The following is a 13,403-nucleotide window of genomic DNA, read 5'->3' as shown; positions in this document are numbered from 1 at the left end:
TTAGATCCCTTGGTTTCCAGAGGTTAATTTCCTGAAAGTTTGCTCTATTTTGTAACGGATTTGAGATGAACGAGAGTGTTGAAAGATGAGTTATGAGATATTATTATTTACCTTGAAACAGCGCACGGTGGCGCCGAGGCGGCGACACACAGCGCACGTGGCGTTAGAGCCGGCCGCCAGCGCCGTCTCCACGTTCATCAGCGCGCCGCTCACCGTCTCGTACACTCCCTCAGACCACAGCGCGCAGTTCAGGTGCACCCATCGATCCACGTCACAATTCAGTAGCCTTGAAACACCATCCGCCACTCCGTCGCCTTGGATCCCGCATAGCTCGCAACGTCGAGAATCTTCCGTAGTCACCGGCATTATAGCAACGCCAGTTCTGAATACGAGTTCGGTGAGCTCCCGGTCCGTGGGCCGCTTGTACTTGACGGGCGGCCCGATGCAGCCCGGCGACCACGCTTTGTAGCGAATGCCTCTGTATTTTTCCTTCTCTACGCTCTGGTTGCTCTTTTCGTCTGATTCGTTCTTGAGGTCTTCATCTAAGCCGCCTAATCCCACGTCCTCGCCAACTTCTTTCATCAGCTCGTCATTGTCCAGTGAGTCTATGAAGGATAAGTCCATTTTTTCGTCCTTGATGTCCGGTTTGATGTCTAAATCGTCCGTTTCCATGCTCTCTGTGGACGCCGTGTCGAAGTCATCACGGTCTTTAGATAGGTTTGTCTCGTTGTCAGACTTGACGTCCTCTTTTACGGGTGCTTTCGACTTCCCGTCTAGAATGATGTTCGTGGGCCGCCAAGCGAATCGTTCGTAACATTGCGCGCTACAGAAGTATAATTCTGAATCGCTATCGCACAGGATGTCTTCGGCGCCTTTGTTCGCTGATAGCAATGGGAATTCGGACGCCTTTGCTCTGACGACCGAATCTAATATAACTACATCACAGTGACGGCAGAACTTAGCCGCTCCGTTGAGTATGCTTTGAATGTCAATAGGCGTACCCTCTTTCCCATCTTTGCCTTTTGACCTGTACAGCCCCAATTTGTGGGACGGTGGCGTAGCTGTTCTTTCTACGATTTGGTAGGAAGTTGGTGGTGGTATGTGTAAAATTCCCGCAAGTTCTTTCAATACGCCTAGTATATCTTCAGCGGCACCGGATGTTAATGTTAGTGTTACTGTTACGTTTTCGTTGCTCTCTGTGCTACCTGGCGAGTCGACAGTCTTCATGGGTGAGTCTGAGTCGAGGCACTTCAGCGCCGTCGAACCATCTTCGTCCTTCAAATGGAACAGTGAGACTGGTTTGACTCTGATGGGAACAGGCGCGATTAGAGGTATGATCGGGGACACTTTACCGGACATTGCGGAATCACTGTCTTCATCTTCTTCGTCGTCATCAATGAATTTTAGACCAGGGAAGCGGTTTCCTGGTTCAATATCAAGGCACTCGGGACTCGAACAGCTCACTATGCTATCTGGAGTATCCGTGTCTCGCTCCTTACAAATGAAGTCCAATTTCTTATCTTCTGGATCTTCATCAAACACGATCGGCTGGAATTCTTGATCGTAGAACCCTCTTTGAGTAGACGCTTGCGGTTTCTCCGGCAGTGGCTCGTCGTCGCCAAAAGGCTTCGTGTTGTAGTAATCGGCGACATTCGGGATCTTTGCGTTGCCGAATTCTCCAACCAGATCGCCCTTCATAATATCGTAGTCCTTGTTCTTTAATTTTGTCAAGTCTCCGGACCCGAAAAGTGGGCAGACTGCAAAGTTAGTAGTTAGGGACGGTTCTTGAATTTGCATTGGCTGCAGAAGCCGGAGCTGAGCCATCAGATTGTCAATAAACGTGTCATAGTCTTCCTCGTAGCGTGAACCCTTTCGCGGTCTCTTCTTGGCGTTCGCTGCACTCACATTGTTCTCCGCTGCCATTTTCATGTTCAGTTGTAATTGTTTCCTCTTCTTCTGCTGATATTCTCGCCTCTTGCGTTTTTTGGCCTCGGAAGGCGTTTCGGGAGCATTAGCTTCCGCTGAAGGATCCATGTTGACGCTTTCAGGAAACTCTTCCTTCATCGGCTGGTCGAGTTTCCCTTGATCTGAAGCAGTGGAGACTCCAGAGGTTGCGGATTGCTGTGAGCTCTCATCGAGCAGCTCTTTCTTAACATCCATGGGAGTGAAAGGTCTCATGACAGGGCTTTGTTGTGGCGGCGTCACTTCCTTCTTTATCGCTTGATGGAGTTGTTGAGCGTCCATGCCCATGGGGTACATTGGCATCGCTTTTATCGTCGGTGAACTCTCCGGCAACGGCGTGGTCTCTTCTTTAGTCATAATTTTCATACTCGGTTTTCGTACGTCCATGAGCGACTGCGTGGAGGAGTGCATCAAAGGTGACATAGAAGACGTCGGAATGGAAGTCTGCATGGGCATGCCTTGCATCGTCTGGATAGTCTGCATGCTCGGTCGACTAGTATACGGCGAGCTGACTTGTGTATTATGCGTCATGATTTGTCGCGGCGAGTTTTTAGGTATTTCCACTTCTTGTGACAAGGCTAGGGTAGGTGGTGGAATTGAAGGTCTAGCTAGCTGGGCTTCTAGCGAGGGTATTGTCCCTAAAGCCGGTGCGGTCCTTTGAATAGTCATCGTCCGCTGCGGGACAACAGTTGCGGCCGAGGTAGTTGTCTGCAGCAGTTGTTTTAACAACACATTTTGAGACTCATCATTCCTCTGATTGGCTGAACTCTGTTGTATGATTTTGTTGCCAGCGTTGTCCGTAACGATCGTAGAAGTCGCCGTCGGCTCGTCGGTCTCCATTGGTTCCGATTTCACAATGACCGATTCCACGCTATGCCTCTTAGTGGGCTGTATGTGACCAACAATAACTTCAGTCTTGGGTTCATCAGTAGATTTTGATCGTTTTAACGGCGAGGTTAGTTGCGTATGCAATAATTTGGAAGACGTTATAAAATTAATTGGTCCCTGGGCAGGTTTCGTCTGCATTTGGTTCATTTGGCTCATTCCTGGGCTAACTAGAGTGTGAGCGCGGACGGTCACGTTTGGCGGAGGTTCCTTGCCCATTATAGGTCGCGACGTCATGACCAACGCTGGGGGTTGACTAGAGCTAATGCTTTGAGGGTTGAAAGAAAGATTACTTGTATTAATTTGTCTCGTGGGCTGAAGCAATGTATGCCCTAATATGCTTGTAGGTAATGGTTGCCCTTTTTGGAATCCGCTGACAGTGGTCGTAATAGTGTTGTTGGAATGCATTATGGACTGTGGCGCGGACGAGCTGTGTATTTTAGAGAGCGCTGGCATTTGAATCATTTGGGAAGCTACAGACGTAGCGTTCATGTCTTCGTTGGATGAGAAGCCCTGGTTAGTTATCAGGGGTGATTGAGCGGGGGACTTCATTAATGTATTTTGTATGCCTACAGGAGAGCTTATGGGAGACACTGTAGGGGATTTTCTATTCTGACCCATTGATGATAGCGTGTTGACTCGGGATCCGAGCATTTGTGCCGCGCTCATTGGCAAACTATCTGAATTAGGGATGGACGTTATAGGTTTCTCCATCCTCTGCACTGGTGACGGCCTCGAAGCCGCAACTTCAACTTTGGACGACGGCAGAAGGTTCTCGAAATTGACTTGCGTGGGTGCTGTGGCGTCACTATTTTTTCTCATTAGCGATGATACAGTTTGAGCATCCACTTTCGACGTGGCTGTATTTAGGGAAGACATGATGGTCCGCAGTTGTTGGGATACGTTCGCCATGTTAGATTGTAACTCTGATGGCTGAGAGAGCGGCGAGAGCTGAGGCACTGTAGCGGACTGTAAGCTCAATCTGTCCGTATCTCGTTTGGGGTAACTGTGTTGCTCCATTGGTTCCTTATTTTCCGGTTTTGCGGCAGGATTTACGTTAGGATTTTGTGGAGCATGAGTTTGAGGATTCGCTTTAGGATTAGGTTGCTTCATAGCAAACGGTTTAGCGTCATCTGTTATATTCTCTAGCATGCACAGCATGTCTTCGAACGTCTCCACGCGTTTCTGATTACCTTCCACAGTTTCCGCGTGTTCTTGCATAGTGATGTCATTCAAATACCTCTCCTGTGACGGGGTAGGGGACGGTATGGAAATCTGTACAGATTCTTGAGCCATATCGGATGTGATTTGCATGTTAGAATCGATGACCATCTCTTTAGTTTGGTTCGCGATAGCTTTAATGGTCTTTACCACGTTTTCTTGCGCTTGTTTGTCAGCTGCTGACGTATTTTGTGACTGATCAGAGATCGATTTGTTATAAGAGAGTAATAGGTTACTTTGTAGACTGTCTTCAGGTTTATCTTCGTCGTCACCTTCCATGATGTTGTCGGGAATCTTTTCTGGTATAGGATCGGGACTTTTTATGTCCGCCTTTCCGAGCAGCAATGGCGTTCTATCAGTTATACATAACGAATGTGGCAGTTCAGTCTGCTGACTGATTTCAGTCTCAATGTCGATATCTTTGCTTGTTTCTTTGATTATTGGAGGTGGTTTATGGTCTAAATGAGCTAAACCTTGAGAGGTCATGGCACCCAAATGTTGCGCGGTAGTAGTTATCTGGTGTATTTCTTTGTCTGCGTGGGTGTCCGAGGCAACCGTGCTGTCAGGGGATGCCGCTTCATCTTGGAATATCTTTGCCGGTAATGTCGCGTCATGCGTCACTGAGAGACTAGAGAGCTTAGAATTAGACAGTGACAAAGCCATTGGCTTTTCAATGGTTTTGACGATCTTTTGTTTGACTTGATGTTGCGTTAGTATCGACACTGGTACTCTGGAAGCGCCCGCCGCGGTATTGGACGTGGCGAGCGTAATCACTGGATTCAGGGTTGCCGTTTTAGGTATGTTTGAAGATATAACGCTGATGACTGAGCTGATCGGCTTCGATTGTGGGTGCGTGGACATGTTGATAGTTAAGGGGGGATTATTTAAATTAAGAGGCATTTTTTTGAGTTGAGGTTTCGCACCGGTACCATGACCGCCGATAGGAACGGAAAGGCTCTTTAACACGGGCACTGAAATGGTCTGGTTTGCGATAGAAACAGAAGCGACAGTCGCTTGTGAGACTTCGTTTAGAATCTTATTGTTGGCGTGCGGGGAGAGCACGGTGGCGCTTAAGACTGGCAGCCTCGACAAGGCACTGTTTTGTGACGGATTTACCAGCTTGTATTGCTGTACGTTAGGGGAAGCTTTATTAGCAGTGGACAAGCTTATAACAGCTACAGTTTTTGTTGTAGTCTCTGTTCTGGTAGTAGTTTTCTCAGGGATAGTTTCCTCCTCCATTTCGTCCTCAGGTTTCCCGCTGTCGATGAGCTCCTCAAAGTCCTCCTCGGTGGCGATTCGTTCCTCGGGCGATATCGCTCCCGGCTCCACTACCACTATATCGGCATCGTCGAGGTGTTCCTCGACTATTTCCTCTATATCGTCATCGTCGTCTTTCGCGAAGCTCATTCTCGCGGCGTCGTCGGACATGGCCGAGTATTCTACTCCATCAGACGAGTAGAGTACGAATTCTCTTGTTTCACTGGGGCTCTGACTGGCGGACTCCTCGGACGGTCGCTCGTCGGAGGTGCCGGGGGCGCTCTTGCCGGCGAACCTCGGGCGTGGGGGTGTTCGCCGCTTTAGTATGGATACTTTGTTGATGTGGGGTGGCCTGCGGCGGTCGTCGTCCTTGTTGGGCCACACGGGGGCGCCGCCGAACAGGCCAACCTGAACAAAGCAAAATATTTAGTACATGGTATACATGCGAGTGAGAAAAAAAATAAAACGAGTATCTTCTCAACTACCACACAAAAAAGAAAAACAAAAACCTTTACAAATAATTCAAAAAATTGATTTTGATAACCTAACCTCACTCTAGCTAACTTAACCCCACCAAGGAAGTCGTAACCGAAACGTATATTTACAAGTGGTTCTATTTTATAATTAAATAGATGTCATTATCGTGAATGTGTTGTATGTATATTTACTAACATCGATACGTTGGACCTTTCCTTCCTATATATAATAACGTTGATATGACGCAAATAGGAAGAAAGCGCTTCAGCAAATTTGAAATAGTTTACCTTGAAGTATCTGTATCCGGGCGGGATGGGCGCCATGTGGTGGTGGTGTCCGCCGCCGTGGTCGGCGTGCGGCGCGGGCGAGGCGGCGGGCGACGCGGAGGGGGTGGGCGTGCGCACGTGCGGCGAGCGCGAGAGGGACGGCGAGGGGGGCGCGCCGCCCATTGGGCTGTACTGCTGTCGTTGCAGCATTTGTTGCCGCTGGAATATATGTTACATTACTGAAGTGCACAAAAACGTGAATAGATAAGCATAATTTCGAGGTCTTGGAAATATCTATGCTCAGTTTAAATAACAATTAAATATTTGTACTTTTAAATATTAACATTTTGATTGTTAGGCTACAATGTCGGAAAAAATATTTTTTATTGCATTCATGACGTGATGGAGCATGTACCTCGTTGTTTTCGAGCTGAACAAGTTACTGTTAAAACAGACAAATAAAATTAAAGTCAGGGGCCTATTGCATAACAAACTACAACTAATATTACAAGCGGAACTCCTTTTCTAATTTCACTTATTAAATAAGGAGGTCCGCTTGTAATATTAGTTGTAGTTTGTTATGCAATAGGCCCCTGGTCAGTATTTAACTTGTCCTTATCTATTCATTCACATGCCTTACATACATATCTTACCTAATTAACTATCAAAAATACTCCTCATCAAATTCTTACTGAAACTGTTGATGAGGTGGCTAATGGTTATCTAGTAGTCATTTCTAACTTAATTCAGATTAAGTGTACAATTTTGACTTAATTACACCATGGCAGATGATGATGATTTGATGATTCAAGCATGGTAACCTCTGACCACTTCGTCTGAGGTATACTTATAGATGGAGTACTCACCGCCATCTCATTAGCAGGGTTGCCGGGTGAAGGCAGAGGCTGAGGACTGCCGAGCGGCGACGTCTGCTGCCGACTGCCGAATGGCACTCCCACTCTCATTCCTGACAAATATTCACAAAATATTAAGCAAATCAATTGATACTACATTAAGAGGAATAGAAACCTTGATATTGTGATGGTTTTATATCTATAATCTACGATTTTGTTTCTATAAATTCCTCAAAAAGCCGAAAGCGCTAGTTACTTAATGCCCGACAAACATTTTGCAACAGGATTAAGGCTCGGAAACCGTATTTTTGTCAATATTTTGACAGCTGGGCGTTTTCAGAAATAAATATTGAAAACCTGATTCTTTCACATCTGGACGTTCTTGGGCTCATTCTACTCAGAATCGACAGCATTCTCCATCCCACAATTAAAAAAAACCGGGCAAGGGCGAGTCGGACTCGCGCACGAAGGGTTCCGTACCATAATGCAAAAAACGGCAAAAAAAAAAGCGGTCACCCATCCAAGTACTGACCCCGCCCGACGTTGCTTAACTTCGGTTTAAAATCACGTTTGTTGTATGGGAGCCCCACTTAAATCTTTATTTTATTCTGTTTTTAGTATTTGTTGTTATAGCGGCAACAGAAATACATCATCTGTGAAAATTTCAACTGTCTAGCTATCACGGTTCGTGAGATACAGCCTGGTGACAGACGGACGGACGGACGGACGGACGGACAGCGGAGTCTGAGTAATAGGGTCCCGTTTTACCCTTTGGGTACGGAACCCTAAAAAGATGTCCCAAAATGTCCATTCCATTACGTCACGTTTTAGTATGAAAAATTTTTTCACTTGTATGTGCGTGACGTAGTGGAATGTACAATTATTCATACAAATTTTTGGGACATTTTATTTTATCATCAGAATTGAATATGCTAGTGATTCTGAGTTGAAAGAACCCAAAAACACCAGGATCTGTGAGAATCGGGTTTTCGATATTTATTTCTGAAAACGCCCAGCTAACAAACCGGTTCACAATTCCGGCTAACCATCGATGCATTAACTACTAGAGAGCAATTTCAAAACTTTGCGTTGCTCCATCCTACGAAGACCAAAAGTAAGGGGTCATCCATTTATTACATCACATGTTTAGGTGGGGGGAAAGGGGTCAAGAAAATGTGACATGTTGTGACAAGGAGGAGGGGGGAGTCACAAACAAAAACATAGAAATTCGTGTGATCTAACTAATGGATGACCCCTAAGTCGAATCTGTTTTATTAAATGCTAGTTTCTTACCTTGCTGGTGATGCGGAGGCCTGGCGAAGCGGTTGGGCAATGGAGAACAACCGGGGGCTGGCCGTGAGAACCGACTCGTCGTATAATCCTGTTACAATAAGGAATACAAGTTCGATTTTGAAGTTTAGATACTTCATAGTATGTTATAGATGGGTAGGGCGTTATCTCGCTCATCTACTTACATAGAAAAATACCAATGTAATAATAAGACTGAAGATTTTTTTTGTGAACACATTATCTGTATGAGATTAATGAGTTACTTACCGACTGCATCTGAGGTGAATGTGACGAAACCGGGCTCTGTATTTGTGATTGTTGATATATCTATAACAAAGACACAGTAGTTTTTTTTTAATATCTCATTACACAAAAATATCTTTAAGATTCAATCGGCCAGGATGGAAATTACTACAATATAGAGTGTCTTATAGTGGTCACGACCCTTAGACGTGATAATTTGACATAGAAGTCTGATTTTATTACAGGTAACATAAACTATTTTCTTAAAAAAGCTCGACCAACTGCTATGTTCCTTATAAAGATATATGTACTCGTAAATATCTTTGCAATGAGGTTTATTGTCAGCTAACAGTGTAAATGATTATCGAAAATTACATGCAATAACAAAAAAATACTTACTTGTGGACTCCTACTAGGCGTCGGCAACTGCGGGCTCGTTCTCTGAGCTTGCAACTGTTGCAAGAAATGTTGCGGCGACATCGACGACTGCATCGGGCTCTGCTGCGTGTGCATCGGCGATTGCTGCAGGTGCATAGGCGACTGTTGCGAATGCATCGGCGAATGTTGAGGATGCATCGGCGATTGCTGAGATATTTGACTCTGTTGATGTAATGGAGACTGATGCATTGGGCTTTGCTGGTGCATTGGACTCTGCTGATGTATCGAGCCTTGTTGATGCATTGGGCTCTGTTGCGGATGCATAGGGCTCTGATGCATAGGACTCTGGTGCATCGGGGATTGCTGCGGCACGTTAGACTGCTGCACATGCATAGGTGATTGTTGGGAGTGGAGCGGAGACTGCTGGGTATGGAGAGGTGATTGCGTCGAGGGATGTAAAGGTGATTGCGACGTGTGGTGTAAAGGAGATTGTTGGGAATGCAGCGGCGATTGCATGGGGGAGGTCAGGTGGTGTAAAGGCGACTGTGGCGCAAGGGAATGTAAAGGAGATTGCGAATGTGGGGATTGCACGTGTAGCGGTGACATAGCGGGTCTCGTGCCGGCTGGGCGTGGAGTTTGAGCGCCCGCGGGCATCGTGTTCCGTACTCCTAGTTGCTGCTGCCCGAACTGTACCATCCCAACGGATTGTGGTCTCTCTTGAACCCCGGAAAGCTGCCTGACTAGTTGCTGTTGGGGTGATCCCGTTTGTTCTATCACTAGCGTTCGTCCGCTTTGGAGGATGCGGCCTTGAGCGTTGAGCGGCGACGTCACTAGACCTATCCTCTGCTGTCCGTCTGAGCTAAGGACAGTTTGCTGGTTCCTTATAATCTGTTGTTGCTGAACAGTTCCCTGCAGGCCTATTTGCATCGGCCGGTTGATGGCGGTTTGTTGCATTTGCGGCGATTGAGGAATGGTCTGGTTTTGAGTGTAGACGGTCTGGTTGGTCGTGATCTGTTGTTGACTTATAACAGATTGCTGTGCTAACTGAGGATTCTGCTGGCGTTGTTTCGTCTCGTATTCCTGGAAATTGGTTACATAATGGTGATATGTTTCGACTGTATACTCTAATTAACAAAATAATTGACAGGTATACCTTTTTCTTGAGACACACTCTTATATTTTGGCCGCCAAAAGTTGCAACATAGTGAACATCAAGAAGCATAGAAAAAAATCGATGCCTTTTTCTTTTCGTAACGGAGTAACCTAGGCGCTCAGACACAGACTAGCATTTGAACGATAGTTTTCATATTGTGACGGCTGACTAACCAGACGTGTTATTGTTTCACTTACTTGGATGAGCATGCTGTGTTGGCGGGACTGCTTCCTAGCCGCCTCGAGGTGCTTCTGCAGCGCGGCCTGCTCGGCCGACACCCGCCGCAGCTCCGCCGCGTCGTTCGGCATCAGCTCGTTCCCCGACTTGCGCAGCTGCCGTTGCTTGCTGTTGAGCGACTATAAACAGACCACGACATGAAACGGAGGAAGGGAGCAAGTCGTGAGGACAATCCCCGGTTAGTACATATCATTCGGTTACCACACAGTGCGACCCCCCGGGTGTATCTAGTACCTGCGAATGAGTCGGAGCTCGGAGGAGGCTATCACGCTACTACCGGAAAAGCTCACGAACACGAAAGCGGTCTACTGCTCACCTTGCGGATCTTACGGAGCTTCTGGACCTCCTGCTCGTAGTAGCGCAGCTGGTCGGCGGCGAAGGCGTTGTAGGCTTTGAGCCACTGCTCGTAGACGCGGCGCTGGTGGTGGTCGGAGTCGGAGGCGGGCGGCGGCGGCGCGGGCGGCGGCGCGCCGGCGTACAGCGGGATGGAGGGCGCGGGCGGCGCGGGCGGCGCGGCGGGCGGCGGCGCCTGCGCCTGCGCGGGCACGCCCCACTCGCCGTCCCGCTCCTGCTCGCGCTTCTCCTGCTCCAAGAGCTCCTCCAGAAGCAACGGTTGCTCCTGGTTTACGTTCTGACGGTTAAATGTTTGCCTTTCACGTTTCTGTTATTCGCTATGGTCCCGCTACCGGCGTCGGTGGCGTATCTTCCCCGTCAACATTAGGATGCTTTCTTTATTCTTTACAGATTGATACAATGCTTTTTTTTTTCAAGGTACATCATTCTGAATTTAAACAATGCAAATTGAGATTATGATATACCCATCTCATCTTGGATGAGAGGTCGACTGAATCGATAAAACTTGATTCTAACTTTCTGTAATCAATATTCAAATTTTACTACTTGGGTATCTTTAGGTCAGTCGACCTCGGTTGTCTACTGGGGAAGTTTACGGATAGCATGTGAGCTTACGTAGGAAGTTTGGTGTCACACACGGCTTACTGATACTGTTCGGCAAGGAGTCAACTAATAGTGTGCAAAATACTAATAGCAGTTCTCTGATAGAGTGAATTACTACTACATAGTGCCAGAATATATAACAAAATATGCTAAATACTTAAGTAGTTGTAAAGTGATTTACTATTGCAATATTGTATTTAATATATTTGAGATGTTACTGTGATTCTTAAGAGTATATCCAAATAAAAAAAAAACTGAAGTCTCATCTTCATTTATTTATTATTGCACAAATGACAAAAAATCATCGTACAAGAGGTGGAGTTTAACAGTCAAACTTCACAGTAGATACATTGTGGGCATCTTAGACTTCCATATTTAAAAATTAGCCCGTCACTAGTTTTACGACCCATAACCCGACAAATGTCCCACCACCGTGACAGAACAAGATGAGACAGGGATATCCTCGCGGTATACAATCATAATACAATTCAATCGTTTCTTTACATTTTAGTATCGTTTAGTGCTGGTTTATGTACTTATAGTACGTTAGTGTATTAGAAGGGATGCTGAAAGGTAAAGGTTAGTTAGTACGCATGCATGCGGCGCAGGCAAGTTACAAGCAGAGACACGTAAAGGTTGCAAGGCCCCTATCGACAGCTACACTCAAAAGCAAAAACGGGTACACTTTGTTATAACTATATAAAATGTACCAGTTTATTACTCTTGATTTTTAGGGAGGATAGAAAGGATAGTCGGAAACAGGAACGTCTAGGAAGCATTCATTTTTATTCCCAAAGAATTCATTTAAGATATGTGTATATTTTTATTTTTTAGTGAAAGATTTTACTAGAGTTGGAATCGAAGACACCCCGGATATATTTAAAGAAAATCTAAGATTTTAATAGGGGAAATGGTGATCCAGTGAATAGGAAGCTTCTAAGGTTCAGGTGCATTGTGAATGTCGGGACTAGCCAGCTTATATATCAGTCACAGTAATGCGATACAACTGAACACGACTAAAGTTTTAAAGGACACTTTCATGATGTTTATCGGTAATTTAATTATGATTTAGGAGACATGAGGTGCACAGACTAGTTTGGATGGTTTTCCACCAAGCGAGCGACTTTTTACGCTTCTCAAACTGAATAAAGTCGTAACTAATACTGCAACGCTTAGCATAAGAGCACTGAGGGCTCGTTTAGACGATGCGAGAACTCGCATGCGAGTTTCATTGCATTGCGGGTTTTGGTCGGTCGGTTGAATTGGACGTAACCAACAGTCCGCAATGTAACTAAAATCTCATGCGAGTTCGCGCGCCGTCTAAATCATCTTGAAATGTCATTCAATTGTATACTTTGTACTTGTACGGTATGTTTTACAATTGAAAGAGATTTCCAAACGAGTTACTGCTCTTATGCTAAGCGCGGAAGAATACTGAACCCTAGAACATCTACTGAATTAGTCGCCGAAATGTATGAAATACATAGCAACTTTTTATCGCGACTCCAGATTAGGTACCATAGTAAAAGTTGTTCAGGATGACCTATATGTTTCACATGTAGTATGAACAGACATAAACTATTGTTTTTTTTCTTAGTGTAGGTAGAAACACACGTAAAAATATTATAGAAAACATATGGTACAGAATATCAAACGCGACAGAAAATAATAATCTAGTTCCAAAGTAAATGAAAAAAAAAAACAGCGTGAAAATAGCAGCTACATGATGCCTCAAGGTGACCGCTCCGGGCGTTACACATTTGTTAGGACGTCTATTTAAACCACATTTATCAACATAATGCCTAGAATTTGCACTCTATTATTATAAGTTTGTATCTGGGCTAATCTTGGAGAGTTTTGACCGCGCGTTTTGGCGTGTGAAGGATGCTTATGTCGCGTATTCTGCCATCATTCAAATGTTAAAATTATATTATTTCGCAGTCATAGAAAATATATGGTGTGCAACTGTGCAAAATTAGGCCTTAAAACACTCGTGTTATAATGAAACTCATAAACCAACACTCATATTTTAAGGCCTCCCGTTATGTGTCTGTTGCACAAACTACTATATAAATAAACAATATCTGGGAGACGGAGCTTTGCTCGGAAAACATATAAAAACTCAAAAATGCGCGTTTTCCCAGAGATAAGACCTAGCTAGATCGATTTTTCGTCCCTAAAATCCCCATATAGCGTATTTCATCGAAATCGTTACAGCCGTTT

The 13,403-nt window shown here is 45.4% G+C and overlaps 1 protein-coding gene across 1 annotated transcript in view; it reads right to left on the bottom strand.

Annotated features, from left to right (window-relative positions):
• LOC134792330 (histone-lysine N-methyltransferase 2C-like) overlaps positions 1 to 13,403 on the bottom strand; it is an 80,043-nt gene that overhangs the window by 12,133 nt on the left and 54,507 nt on the right. The window contains 8 exon segments of the mRNA XM_063763599.1: positions 112 to 5,733; positions 6,090 to 6,287; positions 6,935 to 7,035; positions 8,216 to 8,303; positions 8,480 to 8,539; positions 8,855 to 9,913; positions 10,184 to 10,342; positions 10,540 to 10,854. Of these exon segments, the coding sequence (XP_063619669.1) occupies positions 112 to 5,733; positions 6,090 to 6,287; positions 6,935 to 7,035; positions 8,216 to 8,303; positions 8,480 to 8,539; positions 8,855 to 9,913; positions 10,184 to 10,342; positions 10,540 to 10,854 (7,602 nt within the window).

This window comes from Cydia splendana, chromosome 7, assembly GCF_910591565.1.
Source record: "Cydia splendana chromosome 7, ilCydSple1.2, whole genome shotgun sequence".
Classification (NCBI taxonomy): Eukaryota; Metazoa; Arthropoda; class Insecta; order Lepidoptera; family Tortricidae; genus Cydia; species Cydia splendana.
The sequence above is the reverse complement of the archived record's forward strand: the minus strand, read 5'-3'. Positions and strand labels throughout refer to the sequence as shown.